General features: G+C 42.2%; 1 protein-coding gene across 50 annotated transcripts in view; it reads right to left on the reverse strand.

Moving 5' to 3' along the window:
- Positions 1–22,675, reverse strand: part of LOC118428438 (fibrillin-2-like) — a 68,337-nt gene that overhangs the window by 44,325 nt on the left and 1,337 nt on the right. For 46 of the 50 annotated variants that reach the window (XM_035838673.1, XM_035838819.1, XM_035838626.1 and 43 more), the window contains exons 2-15: positions 20,232–20,402; positions 12,095–12,214; positions 9,507–9,623; positions 8,983–9,111; positions 8,410–8,468; positions 7,728–7,883; positions 7,178–7,333; positions 5,954–6,109; positions 4,431–4,595; positions 3,349–3,510; positions 2,198–2,365; positions 1,335–1,493; positions 1,001–1,165; positions 371–535 (exon numbers count right to left, since the gene is read on the reverse strand). In XM_035838673.1, coding sequence (XP_035694566.1) covers positions 371–535; positions 1,001–1,165; positions 1,335–1,493; positions 2,198–2,365; positions 3,349–3,510; positions 4,431–4,595; positions 5,954–6,109; positions 7,178–7,333; positions 7,728–7,883; positions 8,410–8,468; positions 8,983–9,111; positions 9,507–9,623; positions 12,095–12,214; positions 20,232–20,402 — 2,048 coding nt within the window. The remainder of the gene's footprint in view (positions 1–370; positions 536–1,000; positions 1,166–1,334; positions 1,494–2,197; positions 2,366–3,348; positions 3,511–4,430; positions 4,596–5,953; positions 6,110–7,177; positions 7,334–7,727; positions 7,884–8,409; positions 8,469–8,982; positions 9,112–9,506; positions 9,624–12,094; positions 12,215–20,231; positions 20,403–22,675) is intronic. The other 4 variants (XM_035838695.1, XM_035838533.1, XM_035838523.1 and 1 more) reach the window with 4 other exon arrangements.

Raw genomic sequence — 22,675 nt, forward strand, 5'->3', positions numbered from 1 at the left:
TACCAGCAGTACTTCAATCTCACCTCAGGTTCTAAAGAAACCTTTATAATATATATATATATATATATATATGTATATATATATAAATATTATGATAATATTAATAATACATTTTGTACATTCTGCAACAATGAAATTATTACAACTAAAACATACATTTTATTTGTGGATTTCTGTAAAAAAAAAAAAAAAGACATGCATTTCATCTTTGCACAACACAAATTTGACATACATTGTTGATATGGGTTTGTAATTTGTCTTGACAAACTTGTCTAAATATAAACTCCTAATATCAACCATTGCTTTTATGAATTTCCCTACAATAACCACCCCACCCCCTATCCTCCACTGAGAGACCATACAAACCTACCTGACAACGCCCATATTCATCACATGAGTTGGAATGTCCATAGCAGTTACAGGATGGCCCAGGTTGGTCTCCACGACAGTCCTGGGGAGTGCCTCCTCTAGCATCTCCAGTGAACCCGGGCAGGCAGTTCTCACAGTTGAACCCATATGTGTTGTGTTGGCAGTCCTAGAGATATTGATGGAGTGGTCAAAACTAACACTGAAGTAGCTTTACTGTACAATGTAATTTATCCTCAAAATGAAAAACTCCGGTGGTGCGTATCTTGGTGTTTTATCTTTGCTGAGACTGTTTGCCTGACCTGCACATTACTTTTTAAGGTGTAGGAGGGGTGCGCAATTCTTTCTCCACCCTCTCGACTACTGGCGCACTAAGTCTCACAGGGACAAGAACTGCATGTCACGTGTGAGATGGCTTCAGCAGATGCAGCTTTGTTGTTCGGAGTATCCGTCTCCTAGGAGGACTTACGACCAAGGATGTAAGGGGTTTCTCCTACCCCTGACTCATGTAAGTGGGTGTGTCATGCCCGAACATGCCCCTAAGGCCTGCCACTGCCACAAAGGCCTGCCACTTGAGTATGCCAAGTTAAGACTTAAGCAATGTCTCTATGTCAGTTTAAAAGATGTCACTTACCTGGCATCTTCCAAACTCATCGCAGTTGTTGGAGTGTCCATTGCACTGGCAGGTGGCTACAGCTGTGGAGGATTGACAATCGCTAGGAGTGCCTCCTCGGGCATCACCAGTGAATCCCGGTAGGCAAAACTCACACTGTGGACCGTACGTGTTATGCTGACAGTCCTGTGGAGAAATTAAAAACATATGACATAAGTAATCAGCTGCAACAGTTATCATCCAGGCATCATAAAGTACACTCTGAACCAAATGTTTACTGCAGTAAATTTGGAATTAATGAAACTATGGGTTGCAACAATTATCTTAAATATGAAGGATAATTAGAGCAAATCACCTGGCATCTGCCATATTCATCACAGTTGGAGGAGTGCCCATTGCAGTTGCAGTCTGGGGTCACTCGTATGCAGTCATTGGGAGTTCCTCTCTGGGCATTGCCAGAGTAACCTGGCAGACAGAACTCACAGTTGGGGCCGTACGTGTTATGCTGACAATCCTGTGGGGAGATATACATGTAATGATCTTACAATGCTGAATTGAAATACAGGAACTAAGTGAGGACTCTTTACCCTATTCAAATTCCCATCGTGCAAAATAACATGCCCCTTCACCATCATATCTCAGCCCAGAAGCATGCAGCTCACAGAAGAAGGCTTAGCCAGGATGTGGCTGATTAGGCCAATATAATTGTCAGTCATCAGAGCATCATCAGGCACTGGAGTTTCACCCTTGAAAAGCTGGTAGATATGCCTGCATGCTTTAACATGTATCTTGAATTGGGCTGATGATAGCCTGTCATGTGTCAAATGTGTAACGTCAACTTTCTTCGGGTTAATAGCTATTCACTTACTGTAGCCATAATAAAATCTCTGCATGCCTGTGAGGGCATAGGCTGCAAACATTTGGCCACACAGTTAGTTGAATTTTACTGAAAAGCTTTATTCATGGGACACATTTATGGAAAAGTTGGAGGAAGAATTTTATTGATTATCTGAGAAGAGGGAGAAGTATAAGGTTTTATTCAAGACCAGTAGAGAAAATACAGAAATTAAGAATCAGGCATTCCTTTCCATATCAGAACTTGTTATTCAGTAAAAATTAGAGTAAAAAGTCAGAAACTTTATTTGTTCTGTCAAGGAGAAAAAGGATTGAAATTCTGTTGCCATGTTAGAGCATTTATTTCACTTTGGTTCACCGCACCACACACTGTCCGCTGAAACATTCATCCGAGTGGCCGTTGCATTGACAGCCCCCCTGGGGTGCCACGGTGTTGGGAGTGCAGTCCTGGGGTGTACCGCGTGTGGCATCGCCTGTGAAACCTTCCATGCAAAACTGGCAGCTGTCCCCGACTGTGTTGTGTTGGCAGTTCTACATGTGGGAGTCCAACACTCACAAGATGAGTGACAACGGAGGCGAATTAGGGGTCAGTGGACAGACTAGGACAGGTTGGGTTGGGTTGGGAGGGAACTTTAGGAAAGAGACTTTGGTAGCTTGGGAAAACATCTTAGATATCCTGGTTAAACATTTATTGTTTAAGAGGTTGCTGATTAAAAAACAACCTTATGAGTAAAGAATTTGCTAGTCTCGTTATTTACTTAGAAGGTTGATTGATGGATTGATGAAGTAACAGTCTCATTAATTTTAGAATGATACTAGTTTGATGAAACAATGATGGGATTGGCTGTCAGTTGATGACCAAAGAAGTTCAATTGGTTTTATCATGAAAGTTCATCTGTGTTGGTAAATGACATGATGGATATCTAACTAACCAAAAGTAAAATTGATTGGGACTTATTCTGTGAAAAAGGCTGACAGAGTTGGCTGGAAATTTGGGGTAAGTCCCAATCAATTTTAGTGTTGGTTAGTAAAAGTTTAATTTATCCAAAAGTTCAATGGGTTATTAGTTTCAATCCATTCAAAGGTCAATAGTTGATACTTACATTGGAGGTGAAGATAATTTTATACAGTCTTTGTTAGGTATGTAGATGTAGGTTATTTTTGTTGTTTAATGGATACTTTGAAAATGTCAGGAAAGGCTGGATGGAAGGTTATTGTGATGAAATGTACAAATGGGCAAACAAATATTCACAACAAACAACTGGTGGTGGTGGTGTCTTCAATGATGCACTGCTTACTCTTGTCACATTTAGAGTTTTCTAGCTTAACCTTCAAGTTTAAACCTATTACAATCTGGAATGAATTATACTCAAGACATTAGAACTATTCTTTATCTCTGTCTTGATTTATCTTTCTCAAACTTTTACTTGATCCATCGTGTTCTTCAGAAGGATAGTGTTGCAATGCTGATGATTTTGTCAAAATGTGTTGCAGCGGAACAGTTGTTCACATACCGTGCAGCGTCCATACTCGTCACACTGGCTGGAGTGGCCGTTACAGTTGCACCTCGGCCTCTCCACAGGCTGGCAGTCCTCGGGTGTGCCCTGGCGGGGATCTCCCACAAACCCAGGCAGACAACGCTCACAGGAGGCACCCATAGTGTTGTGTAAGCAATTCTAAGAGAGGGATGAAATACCAAAACAGTTCAGTCAATGACACTACATGTATAACTCTAGTTCACCTTTATCCGCGTAGTAACCTAAATCAGTTGTATTTAACAACACGGTATTTAGGGATATCAAGTCCACAGACGGTAGCTTCAAACGACAATATTTTCCAAATATTACAGTTTGAAACCACTGTCTGTCGACTTGATGTCCCTAGATACCAAGTTTTTAAATACAACGGATATAGGTTACTCCACGTATAAATGTGAACTAGCGTTATATAGTTGAGTTGTGTAGCATAACAGATTAGCCTTATTGTATTAGATATGATTGAGAGAAAGTTAACAGAATGAATGAAATAGCATTTCCTTGTGCTTTACTTTTGGAATACATTTATGTTTGAATATCCCTTTTCGTCTTCAGAAATAAGGTGATGACATTTACCAGCAAGTATAAAACACTTCTCGGCCTTCCACATGAACCTTACTGTCAGTAGTACAGAGACCCAAGCTGTTATCAACTAAAGCTTGAAATTGCCATGGTAACATATAGCAACAGCTGGCAGTGGCTGTCCTAAAGTTGTTCATGTCAGTGTGTTGGTAAAAATTTTTATATATCTCAGTAGACTGATAAAAACAGTTTCTTAAACTGGAAATCCTTTGATCCTCTCAACTAAGAGATTTTCAAAGGAGCCTATCCAACAGCCCCGTGACAATAGGAAGTATTAACATAATGTGCTAAAGGCCATGATATCAAAAGCTTGCTAATACCTCCTCAGTGTATCTGATATTATCATTTCAGAGCATCACAGGGAATAAAGTTTTCCACCACAATTGACAAAAGAATCCCACTTAGAGTAGAGGTCAAGAGGTCATTGTTAAGTTGAGGCATCAAATTTCTTTTGTTTCTGTCCCTGTCAAAGTTCCTACCAAGCACTGTCCATAAGAGTCACACTGGTCAGAGTGGCCGTTGCAGTTGCAGGAGACAGTCGGGCGGATAGGCTGGCAGTCGGTGGGTGTGCCACGGCGGGCATCACCACGGAAGCCGGGCTTACATCGCTCGCACTGGCTGCCAACAGTGTTGTGCTGGCAGTTCTGGAAGCAAAATAGAAGGCAAGGCAGGTAAGCAGAGATGTCCAGATCAGCATCCTAACATCAATTCTCTTGCAAACAATTCTTCACATCATCCACAAAGGTCTGCTGCTTACACAAAGCTCCTTGTTTATGTATAAAAAATGTCTCCCTTTTTTTGCCAAGGCAATGATGGAAAAGGGCAGATGCAGGTGCTTGCTTAATTCTCACTGACACTGATAACTCCACATCTCAGTTGCCATGACAATACCTCCCAGCAAAGTGTTTCCTTATTGGTGGAGTTGCAGCCTTAATGAAATTGGGATGGATTTCTGGTCGATTTCCAACCCTTTCCTTAAATCCTGAAGGTTTACCCTGTGCCATCAGCTTTGAAAAGAAATCATTTTCAATTGACAATAACCTAGAATGTGAGAATAGACAGGGATTTGTTGAATAAGTTTGTAGTGATGTACCATGGAGTATGTTACATGCTATATCTTCTACCACTGAGAGGAAGAAAACTTGTTGACATGCTTAAGTGAATTTCATTTTTTTGAATGTGTGTCAGATGAAACAAGTTCAGAACATTGATATGAAAATTACTACATCATACATGACAAGGTAGTGAAAATTATGCACTTTCTAACGTTACCAATTGTGTAAGTTGATTCAGTCTTTGGATTACATGTAGTTAACACATCCAGGAACTAAAATCCATAAGCCACATTTGCTTAAGACTAATTTGGAATGTTTCTATACCAAATGTTTGAATGACATAAACATTTTGCAGCTTTGGTATAACGTTACATGTCTATAAATACAGGGGTAACAAGTGTTTGTTATAATTTATAGTGAAAAGTAAATTGTACCTTGCCAACCATATCTGCCCTGAAGGACTATCTCTGATAGGTGCAACAAAGCATGAGGGAATGACACATGAATTGGAACGTCCTTCAGCACCATGGACATAAATGGGTGAGCCCAAACGGTGCTTTCCATATCAGATAAAAGAGATGTCATCAGCCATGTTCTCACTGAATCAGATATTTTCATTGGGTCAACATTGGGATGAAATTGTGTGGCTTAATTAGCTTGTATGAGGTTGTAGAATAAGAAGTATGCAATTTTATGTCTGATATTAAAGCTGGACATCTTTTTAGGAATGAAAAAAAATCGATTACATCCTGATTGATTGATTTATTTGATTGTTGTCCCAAACTAACTAGCACACCATCCAGGCTTAAGTTTTCTTTGTGGCTTGCATAAATTTTTGGAAGGATTCTATTGAAAGCACCAAAAATTTCTGGAAAATTCTGCCATCAACAAGATTTCTCTCACACCCTCTAATAAATCGTCCTTGTGTTGTTGTCAAGGCGACCTACCCTGCACTGCCCGTACTGGTCACAGTCATTAGAGTGGCCATAGCAATTACAGGTGGGGAGGGCTTGGCAGTCGCTGGGCGTGCCTCTACGCGGGTCACCATAGTAACCCGGTATGCAGCGCTCGCAGTTGACTCCCATGGTGTTGTGCTGACAGTTCTAGAGGCATACATGTAGGTAGAACTGACCTTAGCTCATTAATAGATGTGGTAAAAAAAATGCTGGATGAGTGTCAGTAATGTAATGTTAGTCTGTTATCTCTCTGATCGAAGCTTGTGTCCCCTGATCATCTGAGTAGACATAAGGTGACCGTGGATGGAGTCAGTAGTAGAGAAGTTCATGCAAAATGTAGATTCAATAGACATAAGTAAAAAAGCAAGTTAAAATATGCATAAAAGCCTCAAATGATTCGAGTGGTTATAATCTAATGAAAAGGCTACAGAGGTTAGTGTATGTTGATTTGTGCAGAGGTTACAATTAGCTACTGATGCTTGTATCATGTGAATAGCAAATATACTGCCCAGCCACACTGTGTATATGTACTTTGTGTCAACCAATGTGCAAGCCTTGGTAAGACTGGTGTTAAGTGCAAGATAGCACTATTGCTTCATAAGATGCCTTGTATAGAAAGCCAACCTGATATTCAATGCCAACCATCATACACTGCTAGCAAAGAAAGACACATTATAGAGCAAGGAAGCATAAATGCTGAGACATATACATTAGATATAGTCAGTACTGTATCATGACATCTTACTTGTGACATTAACTAATAACATTACTTACTAGGAAACTGTCATATTGGTATGATCAATACTCGTGTGATATGTGATATAAATTAATTCTTATGACAGATGGAGATCACATTGCAAACACTCATGTATAAGAACACTCATGCGACCATAACAATATGGCAATATACCTACCTACCATAAAAATAACAAGCATTTCCATATTGTTTCAACAGTTCCGACACAACTGAATACAAGGTGCTTTAGGTGCAATAAGGTGCTCCAGGTGCATTTTGGAGCTATGATTCCAAGCAGGTGTGTGTAATATGTTATGGGCTATTTTTTTTCTGGTAGAACTAAATTTAGATATGTGATCATTGAAGCGATTTTTCGAAGTGGCCTTCAGTTAGTTGTGTGAAGCTTAAGAGTCGGTGTATTGTCGGTAGCATTGTGAAAATAGCATGCACTGGTCATTGTGTCAAACATCAGTCCTCACCAGACAGTTCCCCTGTGAGTCACAGTCATTTGAGTGTCCGTTACAATTGCATCTAGCTACGGGCTGGCAGTCCTGTTCTGTCCCGCGGGTCGCGTCACCTTCGTAACCTGGCGCACACCTCTCACAACGATCCCCAGCCGTGTTATGCTGGCAGTTCTGGAATGAACCAACCCATTCACAACATTTGGTTAGTTATTTCCTCTCACCCACTGCGATTGAAATGGCAGAAAATGAACAGTGGAACACACACATAGAAACAGAAACTTTTCATGTTAGGTTTTTATTTTAATCCTGAGTGTTAGGGTCCATATGGGAGCTGGTAGTCTGGTCAGTAATAAACTGACCTAAATCCCAGGCACATTTCTGGCCAATACTGAAGGCATAGTGAAGACCAATCATAACAGTTTTTGTATCAAATTCTCACTACGTGTGGCTCTCACTGTGATTTATGTGCAGTGTAAGTGTACCATAACTACTACCATTCATTGTGTTAGACTAAAAGCAATCAGTGGAAAAGGTATAAACCTAGATAGACAAAAAGGTGACTGACCAGGCACTTCCCAGACACGTCACACTCTATGGCATGGTTGTTGCAGTCACACAGCGCAAGCGGCTGACAGTCGTTAGGGGTCCCCTTTCTGGGGTCTCCCACGAAGCCAGGCAAGCAGCGTTCACATGAGTTGCCCATGGTGTTATGCTCGCAATTCTGTTTGCATCAAGCACGTGCCAAGTCAAAATGTTCATGTGAGTGAGGCAGCAAGCATGTAACACAGCATGGTAATGATAGATTAATGTACGTGCCAGAGCTGACATGATTAGTACCAGTATCTTCATGCATTGCTTCATTTGCTAATGTCATGGTTTTCTATTCTTCAGAAGGATAAGATAGACTTGCTATCAGTACTGGACATTGTCAGAAAATGCTTACCAACAAGTGTGTCAGTAACACAGTTGTTGGTAAGCATTTTCAGACACATGCACATATGACGATAGGGCCTATTCAGCTTGCTTGTCAGATCCAACTCTTTCCAACGGAACAGTCCTCCAATGGTTGTTCCACATACCTGTATGCTCTAACAGGACTACCCTCTTAATACAAAATCTTTAAACGTTGTGATAAAAGCAGCACTTGCTCATATGGCTAACTGTACAGTTGAACACAGCTGTATGACAAACATTGCAATGAGTACACGCATGATGCATGTGGGTAGATGACATGCAGGTTATCTTACCTGGCACCGGCCAGTGACAGGGTCACAATCATTGGAATGCCCGTTGCAGTTGCACTGATCTGAAATATATCAAAATGTCTTAGATCATATTTTGTATACATATTTTGAAGACATAAAATCAAATGCCGATATGACATATGACATATCATCATTCATTTTCTGGTGCTTAAATTCTTTTATTCAAAACAGAGTTTCATAGAAGCTAAGGCCTGGAAGCCTCTTCAGCTTGACAATGCTTGACATTATCTTGGGCACTGATAGACTAACATATTGTAGATGTATAGTTTCATATACTGTACTTGGCTAAGAAAGAAAGGTTTGGGTTTGACATGTTGACATGTATTATTACTTGATGTATCATTTCGGTATGATTTCGGTATGGCGGACTTCAAAAGGCGTCTTCTAACAAGAAACACCCGTTCTGTATACCTTCCACTATATTTGGAGAATCTTTATGAACAAATTCATTAAATAGATAAATAAAAAATAGATAAAAAATATCATAGCTCTCCCAGAGTTTATGGCAGCAAGACCACTTCCTGTCACTGCCCTACTGTACATGAAGTTACCCACCACAAGCAATTTCATCAGAGCGGTCTTGGCAGTCAGCCTCTCCGTCACAGCGGTACGTGATGGCCACACACTCGTCACCTGACTGGCACTCGAACTGGTTGACGAAGCAGCTGGATCCAGGTGCCACAGCTGTGGGATAGAGGAACTGGACATTAGTATCTGTATTTAGTTACCATATCAGTGCAACATCGTGATAACATTTGGCGTTGTTTGGGTACTAGTACGTTTACTTGCTCATAGCCACAGTGCGACTGTTGTATTGTTGAGCATGCCCGGTAATATCTTATGAAAGCTATTATGCTCTATAATACTGAACTGAATGCTCTACAATACAACTGTTGCACTGTGGCTAACTTGTTCAGTGGTTTGACTCTGGTGTTGGTACTCTACTCTAGTTCTTTAATTGAGCGGCTTTGTCCGACTTCGTCTGTCTTCCTCCCTTCGTGTATGTTTGACCAAGGAGCTTTTATCAAAGCTTTGATAAAAGCTCCTTGGTTTGACAGATGAAAACAACGATGACTTACGGCAGTCTTTTTCGTCGCTGTTGTCCCCACAGTCGTCCTCCCCGTCGCACTGGTAGATGGCGTCTTCACACCCGCCATTGTCACAGCGGAACTCGTCCGACGCGCACTGCCTCACAGCTGGAAATAGTAAAAACGAATATGACATGTAAGTGGACGAGCTGGGATCTCAATAACGGCACACTGGCAAAAAGCACAACCCAGTGTATACAAAAAGCGACAGGCGTATATGTAGCCTTATATTGTTTGTGACGATCTACTCCTAGCCTCTACCAGACTCCCGCTGGCCGAATAGGGGACTTTGGCCAAGGTAGGAATAAAAGCCTAGTAGGCGTGTTTTCCGGTCGCAAACTGTACTCTTTGGCCATCTAACCCCTTTGGCGTCTTCTTTAGCCAATTTATCCTATTTTTCCAGCGACCTGTGGAGCCTGGTAGAGGCTAGGTATATGACCATATTCATGGCCATTGCCACAAAAATCTTCCGTCTGTGGACAAGCCGTTTTGAGGGCGGCTAAGGTGTCCCGGGTTGGTGGGACAGTAAAAATGCCAAACTGAACTGTTTCGCTCCGAGACACCAAGGACTAACTAGCCGCTCACTCTAAAGACGCACCAGTCCAGTCATATCAGTAACGTCGGTCCAATATCCTAGCTGTTAGACCCACCTGGCATCCGTTGGCCTCCTACATTCTGCCCACCGACCGACGATATCAAGACGCAAAGAATGCCAAAAATCCACACCAAGAACGATCTCAAAATCGCCATCTTTGCCTGAATTTGCTGCGGGGCCTACCCTGAACTGTAAGTATAACACTCCTCAGAGTCCTTTCCCCAGCGACTAACGTTTGGTTCAAAGCCGAGTGCTCCAAATACCAACTGTCTCCTCTAGTGCCAACTATGTTGAAATCAATCACTCGAAAACAGCCATCCACATGATTTTACCAAACTAGGGGGGGGTGGGTGCATGGGCATTTTTGTAATACAGTACTTCAACGATGAAAATACTTCATTGTCCGTATACAATATTCTGGCTAACTTGGAAATACAGTGAATTTACTTTTTATTTTTAGTCAAACAACATCCATGTTCTTGTGAACACCCCAGGGCCATCCGTGTGGTAGAGACTAGCCAGACCCGCCTTTGCTGTGACTGGAGCTTAACCGCCACCTGTTTCATACCAGGGCGTCAGTGGAGCTCAAGGTCAACAGTTAAATTACTGGCAATATCGTCACTTGGTAGATTGAAAAGCTGTCGCTATTGAAGGAAATGGAACACAGACCTCTCATCCGCCAAGCCTTGGTGGAATTGAGATGACAACGTCTTGTTCCATGCTTGAGTCGAGGTAGCAAGAAATGATGGAGACACGAAGGGCACAAGTACCCCATGAGCTTTCGCGGATAACACATTGGAATTTTATGGAATTTTCTTCACACAAAGTATACCATAAATTCGTAGAAGGAACTTTTGTGTCGCCTATTGATATGGTCATGAGTAGATAGAACAACAACAGGATTATTCTACTCCTGGTTGAGGTTCAACGGTCCCTGGCTACAGGGCGATCTTGGCATTTCCGTACACACGTGTGTGAACAACACCCTGGGATGATGACGAATACAAAATAATGAGAAAGATTGATGTCTTAATTGTCATGGTATGTACCATGTTCTTGGGGAGTTACTCAAGAAGGCTCAATGTGTTGGGGAGAACTGAGAGATTGAACTTTTTATTTACGGTTTGCCATTGTACGGGAGCTGACGGGGAATGGGATGTGTCTCGCGTGCACTTAGTGCTAGAAAGGTTGAGCAAGTCGTAAGGTGACATTGCAAGGGAAAATCTCCTAAAAGCGGGGTTCAAGTCCTGCCTCATTCTTGTACTGTTTCAGCAAAACAGGATTACCACCGCGTGTTGACATTGTGATCCAAATGCACTCTGTAAATTTAACGTCACCATATTTTAACACCGAATGACTTTGCAATGTTGTTATTATACGGCTGGCCTCTCAGTCAACTCAGTTCATACTGTCGGTACTAAACACTCGGTAACTAGGTCGCTCAACTTAGTTTAAGCACTGGCATCGTACCAACAACCTAGTATACCTTATACAAACCGAGGAGCTGGCATCTGTCGACTGCTGCCATGGGCTGTGTTTCTGTCCGACACAATTGTTACTGGGACGCTTCAGCTAGCGTGATCCATTATAAACCCAACTTGCAGGGGCGTGCCGAGGTCGATCAGGCAGCAAGGGTTTTCGTGATAGATAAACCTCAACATCTCAAGCAATGGAGACAGAATTATACCATCCAAAAGAACACTTTTTGATACCATTGTATAGCGGCAGTCCCTAGGACGTACGGACACGCCTGTCATGATAATGAAGCGTTCGGAAAGGAGAATCCTCCTTGGTGTCTGGACTGAGTGCAGCTACACGCTGCATCAGAGTCTAGCTATTCCAACATTTTTCAGTGTCCAAAATGAAGCGGCATAACGTTGATGTCTTCTTAGCGTCAAATAATTTAGATAAAGAAATCTACTCTAATAATGTAATGTCATTTTGGTGACACATTATCATATAAGACCAAACAATTTCAACTCACGGCAGTTCTTCTCGTCAGACCTGTCCTGGCAGTCAGCATCATCGTCACACTGATAGTCGGCAGGGATGCACTCTCCGTCATCACAGGTGAACTGGTCATCGTCGCACACAGATGACGTCGCTGGAACAGACAAGTTAACGATATGTAAGTTTGATAGACCATACAGTCATTGGCTTTTGATGGCATTGCATACTCCGCCAGTATAGGGAAAACGGTCACCAGAACAGCCAGGTTAACATCTATATCTATGGCTGAATAGATAACACGTTACATGTAATTCACAGTAACAAACGTTCTGTTCTTGCAAGTTACAACACAAGGACGACACTGCAACAGAAAAATGACGGATATTCTGAGTAGTAATCTATCTGCGACGAGGTAGGAAAACAAGCCCAAGAGCATAATCTTATTAAGTTAATACTGCCCTATAAAAAAATGATTTCAGCACAGCCGTAACCCAATGTGTGCGTTTAATGTAATATTACTAGCTTTCGACGACATTGCATTTTCCGCCAGTACGGGTCGTTGTTCTACGTATTGACAGATTCGTGTAAAGAAACGGAAGTACATGTATACAAACATACCCAGCAAGATCTATTACACATGCAACAATTGAAAAGTTTCCAACACCGAGTGCACTGTTGTGTAACAATAGAGAAACAGTCATCACGATAAAGCCAAGCGCAACATGAGAACACAGGGTTCACCTTCAACAAGATTTTATCTGCATCATTTCCAAAAGAATTGTAGATCTATGCCCTGTGGTCAGATTCAGACCAATAGTAGACATTGCTGCATGGATCCGATATGACTGCTAGTAAGGCATAGATAAATCCCAGCTTAACATTTATGTTGGGTTATTTCCGCTGCCACGCCTAGAGTTACACATATACTACGAGCCAGCACCTTGTTACAATCTTGTCACATGATTCTTAGTTAACCCTATCCCAAGGTATGCGACCTACAAAATCTCTGTGATATCTTCAGTCCGTCTAGGGACACGAGGCACTTTCTAGCCATTTTGTGATGCAAGGAAATTATTTCTGTGAAATGTCTTGGCTAGGATGTTGACCGATATTTGTCTGCATAACCATGAAATGTTCATCCGATATAGGTGTGTTCCAGTTATCATAATCTCCTTGATAACGAAGAAAAGTAACAAGTGTATTTTGTCTTTTAACGCCTGGCATAGCTACTTAAGCTCTCCTCAGCGACCCTAACCCATTAGCCTAGGTATATATCATGTGTGGCCGCACTAGTTTGTTTGCATTGGCAGAGCACATCGGTGATGGGTGAGAGGACACTCTGAAGCACCAGTATTTTGGTACAAAGGGGGGTAGGAAACATGACGAGCTATAGAGCGAACATGGGTCTACTGTGGTAGACGACACCTCCTGTAAACCAAAATAAATAAATCAAGCAGCAGAATGAATTGTACATCGAGTCAGACGTGTCAGATAGCATCCACTAAATGTCATCACGGCATCAGTGACTGCGAATGTACTTTTCAGCCAGCGATGAAATTTGGTGAACGATATCTGAAAGTCTTACTCTTATGAGAATTCTCGCCCAGTTGCTTCATTTATCTTAGTTTGCGCACTGTTCTACCCGAATATCTAAAATTCATTGGTGCATGAAGGAGACACATGCATTGCCATCTGTTCAATCAATGGCTATATCCAAGTCGCATGTAATCGACAGTATCAACCAACATTACACAGAAACAAAAAGAATCTGTGCAGCCTTCCCAAAGCTATACCAGAAGGAAAATTGGTCTCTCTTTCTTTCTTTCTCTCTCTTCTTTTGTCTGTCTCTGTCTCTCTCTCTCTTTCTCTCTGTCTCCCTATCTGTCTGTCTCTCTCTGTCTCTATGTATATATATATATATATCCCCATCCTTACAAGACCACCCGTGCTGACCCCTGTCTCGTTAATCTTACTACTTAATGTATGCTTCTTCTACTTCACGCCTACTCAAAAAAAGTTTCGTCCCCAAAATGACAAAAACGTCATGACTGTTGTTAGTGACAAACCACCATGCTCGGGGACGTATACATGTATAGCGTATGTAACTAAGTCATCTGTTGTGGGCAAGTCGGAGACCAGATCATACAATCCCTCATTACGATGAACAGTCACATCTAGCTAGGCAAAGCCGAAGAAAAACCTGGCAGGTGACATTTCTTGACTATATGCCACAACCTTCCGTATAGTGTATAGTGGTTAAACTTTGCGATACATCCTACGAACTCAACAGCCTTATGACTAACGATATGGTCTTGGTTTTTAGCCCTTTACCCACGTTATGTTGGAAGCATATAGCTGTATAACGTAAATTACGCAATGAATGAAGTAAATGTTGAAGTAAACGGAAAATCACAACCACAAACATCTGGTAGTTTGTGTTGCCTGATGTTGTTCCCCGATGCCATTATTGTGTAACGTAGACACACATTGCTTCCCACTTTGTCCAACAGCAATATAATAGGGGATCTTATCAGGCCAAACGTTTCCTAAGTTCTCTACCCCCGCCTGTGAACTTCCAGCTGAAGTTAATCGTCTTGTGTCAACTCAGTTGCTTGGGTTGTCACGAAAGTAGCGGCCCGGGCCAGCTGCAGGGTGTTACCACTGACACGTGTACACACTGTTTGGTAACCAAAAGGTTCTGTATAGGCAAACATGCACCAAGTACGTAGGTTGATTCCGTTGACCTATGGGGTAGGTACGTTACATATGACGCTAATATACATGGTTAGAGTTGGGGGTTACGACGCGTTGGTGGAACTGCATGATGCTGTGGTGTTGACAAGTAGAAGGATACCCTTGATACTTCGCAAGTTGTGAATTAAAGAAGAGAAACTATTCTGCGATGACATGATGAAATAAACTATCTAATAAGAGATTACCATGATACAAATGAAATAATTACTCCTTTTTGATGCCAACCTTTCTTTACATTCACTCATCACCATACCGGTTGCAGACCAATCGTACAACATGAACATTCACGACTCGAGGCTGCCTCTTCATCCAACCTGCCTACCGCTGACGGGGTAGTCAAGTTTAAGACGATGGAATGTTCGCGGTGGTTTTATGTTCGCGGTTTTCGCAGTGACTACTTCACCGCGAACTTAAAACCACTGCGAACATTTATAGTATGAGACCAAAAACCACCGCGAAAACTTAAATGCAATAAAATTACAGTATGGCTTCACGAAACCCTTTAAAGGGTAATGGGATGTGAAAGCAAGTCTGTCTTGCGATAACACATGCAAGGCGGAACATGCCGGTAGGGCATGGTTGGGGGAGGCACATATCCAACATGGCGGAACCTCCATGTTTATCTAGCCTTGATCCTTCTCACCACATGCTGTACCCAGCGGTGTCATGACTCAAACCAGTGTGCATTAATTTCAGTCTTGAAATTTGAGCAGGCAATGCCAATCCGATGTGATAGGTAAGGAAAAAGAACTCGAGTCCATTCCAAGACACCAAATGTTTTTTCAACGGTATTTGTAATATTTTCAAATCATTGTCATAAAATCATAAAATGTTATGAATAATGAAATACAGGAATAAATGTCATGTTCTGAAAATCCATACAGGAGTATTCTAAAGCAAAATCGACCATCGGCCATAAAATGTAGGTATCTATTAAAGACCCGTGTGCTTAGATCAGTGAGTGACCCTACTTGGGAGGTTTGTACTACAGCTTGGATTTATTAGACCAAGGCACCGGTCTACATGAGAGGCATATGTTCGCTTCCAAGGTGAGATGAATGGTCCCTGGGTGCGGCATTTCGGTTCAAATGGCACCAGTGCAACCACCCTACACTGCTACATGGGGCCGCTTACATCCTATTTCACTCTACAAAGGGTTCTTTTCCCATTTCGGAAGATCAACCCCCAATGCCAGGGGTAAGTTAAACCCGGCGAAACGTGGCCATGTGCATAAACAAAGTATCCAATCTCATTTCAGAATACATACTCGACTGTTTGCCATAACGTATAACTATAATGTAATAATAATGATAAGAAACGTCAGTATTAGAACAATGGGTATATGAGTAGCGAGGAAACCACAATGTCATCTTTGACACTTCCGTTGCCGACACCTTGGATCATCAGCCTTGATGTGACCATGTTTACTTTGTTAACGCAGTCCTGTACCTTAAGTACGTGGACAAAGAACTCCCTGGACTGGCAGTCCGTTAGGAAGTGTATATAAGCTTATCGCGATCGAGTGATACCTTGTTTTCCCTTCAGCCCATGAGGGGTACTGCCAAGGTCATTCCTAAGCCAACCAACCAACTTGGAAGTCTTTGAAGTTATCACTCAGATGTAAATGAAACCAATTTAAAAGGAATAGTCCATGCAGGAAAACTAAACACAGATACTGCAGTGCTGAATAGAGAGATGTGTCCTTGCTGTCACGACCAAATAAAATGTAAAGATTGTCCGAAAGCCAATCAAGCTATCGGGGCCTTGTCAATGGCAGCTTCCGCACGGCATCTGCTTTGCATTAACTGGCCAGTTAATTATTTTCAAGAAACCCCAGAGATACAGAACACTGAACAGCCACCAGTTGTCTCTTTTCTTTACAATATCACCGCGCAACTCTATAGACAATGTATTGCTGTGCTGTAGTTTTATCCTACACAATTATTTTCTCCGTATTCCAATTACTTCTGGCGTACGAGCTGGCTTTGACAGAAAATATAAATAATGTTCACAACATACTACAGCTGTAGACACACCAGAACGATTTATTACCAGCTTTCCTGCTTACGGCTACACTCTAAAGTTCACAGTGCATAAATCTATCAAGGACATATTTCACTTTTCTACATTGAGGTCTATCTTGCGATTTGGATCTAATGTGTCTTTTTTTAATATCTGGCACATGAAATATGTAGCCTTCTGCACTTGTGTGGGCGATTAACACTTGGTCTGACATCTGAACCTGTTGTTTGTCTACCAATCAGTACTACCTGTCACCAACAATTACACCAGACAAATCTCCAATACGGCGCCGTCCTTCATGTCACATTCTCACCATTCCAGGAAGCCCTGCTTCCTTTGTATGTGGCGGAAACCCACACAAACCTTCCTCATATATAGCAGTTGTAAAGTGAAGCTAGCAAACACTAAGCACGGCCCAGTCCAACTAGGACGGAGAATCATCTGTAGAATGATGAAAAGAACACCGACCCAGTTGCTTTTTTTTCAGCAAGACCAGCAAGGGTAATGGGAGGGAGTCAAAATATTACACAAGAGCGCTGATGGAGATCACTGGAAAGGAATTTGATTTGACTTGGAGGAAAATTGACGTTCTTATACCACGTTCATGATATCTGGTCCTTACAAGCAGTATGGGTGCTAGGAAATAACCATTTCACTTCGTATTGATATATTTCAATAACAGAATCTTTTTTCCATCCACTGGGCAAAGAGCTTTCCGATATAATATTAATAATGTGCGTTCCGACTTCTCTCTGGAAGAGGTGTCGTCACATTTTTTCTTAATTCCCAAGATGAAAGACAATCTTCATGGGAACAGACACTAGATAAGAAAGATCAAGGTGATCTCCCCAGAGACGGGCGGGTGGATGGAAGTGATTAGCGAGTGGAAGTAGTTTAATGTGCAACATTCGGGCAAGTTCATCTGCGTGGAAATTACTAGAACTAAATTTAGAAGAGCGGAAAGGTGCTTGTGAAAGGGTCCCTAAATCCTTCACGGCAGTCAAGACAGACCTGTGTCCTTTCTACAGGAATGTTGCCCAATAAAACATCGTCTATAAAGAGCATTCCCTGAAACCAGGCCATGTCTAATTTTAGGGGGAGTAAATGAATGATTACACCAGTCATGGTACCTCTCAGTCCATTGATAATTGAGCCATTGGTAAGAAACGAGAAGAAGCCAAACAAATTATGTATTAGAATTGTTTTAGAACCCATGTTTTAGATTAGTCTTAGAAACCATGTGTACTGTATTACGACCTTTTGTATCTATATGCCTGTACGTAGCCCGATAGGCCATGGATGTGCAATAAAGGCTATTGATAATTGAGTCACTAGAGTCTAAATACAAACATAGATGTCATAATGACCATCATATCGACTGTCCTTGATACCACAATCAAGTACGGCCAATTATAGAGCCCATTTTCCTACATAGATTTTTTAAGACTTTCAGCTAGTCACTGGTACCCCGGTTGGTCGGGATAATCTCTAAGCAGATCCTATGGTTGCATAAGATAGTATCAAAACCCGGCAGAGGAGTGAAGCCAGCTTAGGAGTGTGTTTCGCTACATGGTAACTGTACACCTCTTGGCTGACGACACTCATTGGCCAGTTTGGTACTATATTATGCCATTGTAGGATCTGCTTGGAGATTAGGTCGGGATGCCTGTGTCTGTGAGGACTCGATGGTGTCAAAGGGCGCGCTGCCCTACGTCCATCTCTCTGCTATCATGACTCACACCGACTCGTGAAAACTCCCAGCCTGTTGCCAGATCAAATAAAGACTACAGAACTTAAGTGTATCTACTTTAGCAAATATTTACTGCACCTTAACTGTTACATGTACCATACCAACCGCCTATGTTGATGAAGCATTTGAATCTGCCAACCACATTATACGTGTCATATAGATTTGTATTAGAATGGGGCTTCGTTGTAGTTGCCTATTAGAATACGTCAAGAGTGAAAAGCTTAGAAATATTCAAACAAATAAAGGAACTCCCTGAGAAAAGCAATATACATTATGAACACAAAGTCTAAAACTATATACAAAACATGCGATAAACAACAAATAAAAAGACACGCTAAACGGATGTTTACTTTTGACTCTTGGCATTTTTGACTAGTAAGTAATCGAAGTGACCTACATGCAGAGTGACTACAGCCTGGACAAATATACAAAAGTGATCTGGACAAATCATAGGGTACGAAGGACAAAATCCAGGAAATATGTCAATACAGATAGCCCAAGGAAGCTCTACTTTTTAATGAAACCTCCTTGGGTATAACACACTGTCATGTCTATACTAAATATTGGGTGACACTCATAATAAGTAATACAGACATTGAAAGCAATGATTTAATAGCGGAGGCAAAGCAAACGTGTAAGTAACTTCCAGCTTTCTTTCTTTAAACTCTATTCTCCGTCCATGGACTAGATTTAAGACCTGTAATAGGGGCACAGACGGATGTAGTCAATCAGTCAAGATCGTGGTCGATAACAGCTTATATAAAGAACAGTGACGGTCAGACTGGGTGCCCTCCGACACCACAGGGGCTCCTTACACTCGTTGCACTGAAAATACCAGGCCTGCCTGAGGCTAATCTCCAAGCAGATCCTACGGTAGCATAAGATAGTATCAAAAGCTGCCAGAGGAGTGACGCCGGCCTAGGAGCTTGTTTGGCAAATGGACACCTTTTGGCTGACTACACTCCTTGGCCAGTTTGGTACTATTTTATGGCACCGCAGGATGATCTGTTTGGAGATTAGCGAGTAGGTAGCGGGTGGAGACCCGGTAGTAATCGGATGGCACCAAGGGTATGACTTCAAATGACTTGCGTGTTGGCTTTGATGAGAGGACGCAGAGTATCACTAATTTTGTTTTGTTTTGTTTTTTTACGAAAGAGCGAAGAAGTAATACAAAACTGCTCTCTAGGAGGAAACCGATCTTGTATACGTACTTTAGGAAATTGACTGATGACTCACATCCCATTACAAAGCAGCATAATTTGAGGACGAACACAAAAAGCTGACGTGGGGAGCTAGGGTGAACAACTTTTTACTACAGGTACATATACAATGTGCGCACTCCTAAATGTTTATTACATTATAATTCACATAACCAGCAAGCGAAGGTTACGACAGAGGGCCACAAAGTGCAGACAACCACGACATGAGACACAAAGACGTGCCAACACGAAAGCAATCTACATCATGCCTGTGGATTTCTAGCCTCCTTCACAGACCTTCTAGGTGCGACCCGCGGCGTCGATGGCTGCGAAGGAGGCTATTTAGTATATAGGATTTCTACAATGCAAACGAAATCTGTGGACAGGGGGAACGAAAAAAAAACGGAGACAACAGCTCGTACATCCAGGGGGAACGTCCAACTTACTCCGGGCGACCACTTGTATACATTCTGATCCGCATCCGTTAAAGCAGCACTTCTCGCCGCTCCTGCAGTCGGCATCGATGTCGCAGGTCCTGTACACCCTCGGTCTCAGCAGACACTCGTCGGCAGTCAGGGTGGGGCTTGGACAGGTGCCCGGTCTCTTCCCGAATATTCCTGAACGGTTAATTGGTGTATTTGGTAGGGAGTAGTATACTATGGTACGTACACCGCGCTGACACAGAGCTGTCACTGTACATGTAGATTTGAAGGAGAAGTCACTAAAGAAACCACTTTGTTGAAAGCTGGCGTTTTGAAACTGACCTGTACCAACTGCTCAACTAAAATGTATGTTTGTCTTGTGATTTCTTCATACAGGTTACAACATACAGTACTACCAAGGAGGTTCAAGATTACAACATACAGTACTACCAAGGAGGTTCAAGATTTTAACCTCCTTGATACTACATATCGCCTTCCTCTACAAAACCACCATGATTGATGAAATCGGCAGTCCATCACCTAAGGAAGACTAGTAATTGTTTATTTTGTATAAGGTGTACTGGCCGTTAAAAACAAATATGTTTTGTCGGGATATCTCGTGCAGAACATTTTTATGGCTAATTATATCAACTTATCAAGATGATGGGGTAAACACTCCTGATTTACATTCGTCTTCCGCCCACCACACCGTCCCCTGCCCTGAGGCCCCCAGATTCCCTAGGGCTAGCTAATGAAGTGTTAATGCGTCAGGCAAATTATCGCTAGTGTTACTGTAAACTGTGTATGTTGGACCTGTGACAAATCAGCACTATTCCAGTTTTAAGCTTTACCCTGGCTGACCTGCTATCATCGCCATGTGGACGTGTGGCAAGAATTTGTACACTATTACGAGCAAATGTGGCGCATATCAAGCCACGATAAACTTTATAAGGAAATGGTACTCCCTCCCCGAGGACAACATCTAAGGCGCCAAGGAGGCTCGACGTTCCGATTCGAGGATGTCAAATGATGTGTTATCTCGATAAGTTTTTGTGCTGCGGATGACGTCTTCTCGGGTCACCAATTTTGCCGAAATCCTATATTTTGTATTCGCCCGGCGTTGCATTTTTTAACGGGAAGACATTTTTCGTCGCAATTTTACAATGAGACATGAATTATGTATAACCACAACGTAACATCACTAAACAGCGTCAAGTACCTTTTCCTCATTCATGTAAATTACATGATTATCAAGGTCCTTGATGTAATGATGCAAACTTCATGTATCATGTAGACGACATCCATACAAATTCATTCCGCCGGCCGCTGCCGGGTCAGGCCTGGCACAGCTGTTCTACAGGCCCGGTCCGCAGATCGCCTATCGGCACCTCTCATACCACATCCCCGAGGAGACCAGCGTGGTACATGTAAAACCGGCTTTTCACCAGCCAAAAAACAAACACGCAAATCCGACACATGTCATTCCCTAATTGTATTGGCACAACAAAACGACAGAGTGGCTATAGGCTTCTTTTTATATGTAGTTTGGTTCTACTGTAATTTGGAGTGCGGTCGTGGCGATTTATCGTCTCTGTTCTACTAGAATGCAAGGAATGTGGTCGGATTTAAATTATGTATCGTTTGTCAATGGTGGGTGTAAAATCATGGGCCTGGCAGCGAGGCTATGCCTATCTCTTTCTTTTTTGAGATGCAGTTAGATGCAAGTTGGCCTTGCGGGGTGTGGAACATAAACCAGTCAGGATGCGATTTACAGACTGACAAGAGAACAAAACTTCCTCCTCGTTGACTCTCTTGTCTGGGAAATGAGTTTAGCGGGCAGAGGAGTATTATTCCTTCGCACTGGAATAAAACTCCTCTGCCCGCTAAACTCCTCCCCAGGTTATGATACTGTCTTATACCACCGCAAGATCTGCTTGGAGATAATCTCCTTTTCAAGTTCTGTGAATAAGCCAAATCAAAGGCCTGGGATTGCTGAGAATGAGACTGTACGGTCACTACCACTCCACTCCACACCATGAATATTATCTGTTGTCTGCATGCATGGCCCGAGAGCGAGACTATATTCCCCGCTGTGGCCGGCTCATCAATTATCGCGCTGGGTGCTTGTGTATGTTTTCTTTGACACGGGCGAAAATTGATTTGTTTGGATGTCCAAGTGGGGGCGATGTCGCTACACAAACACCTGGAGGTGAAGACGGATGTACGGAAAATTTGTCTGGTCATGCTCGGGTTACACTGAACTGACCCACTAGGAAGGTTGGATGTGACGTAACATTAATCTCGGAGCAGATCTTGCTGTGGCATAAGATAGTCTCATTAGCTTGGGAAGGAGTTTAGTCGACAGAAGAGTTTCATTCGCCACAGCTGAGATTAACGTAAAATGTTTTTCAATGACTCCATGTACTAGTATTTGTCTGCCACTACGATTTGTTCGTGTGGGTTTTCAC

Source organism: Branchiostoma floridae, chromosome 1 (genome assembly GCF_000003815.2).
Source record: "Branchiostoma floridae strain S238N-H82 chromosome 1, Bfl_VNyyK, whole genome shotgun sequence".
NCBI classification, from domain to species: Eukaryota; Metazoa; Chordata; class Leptocardii; order Amphioxiformes; family Branchiostomatidae; genus Branchiostoma; species Branchiostoma floridae.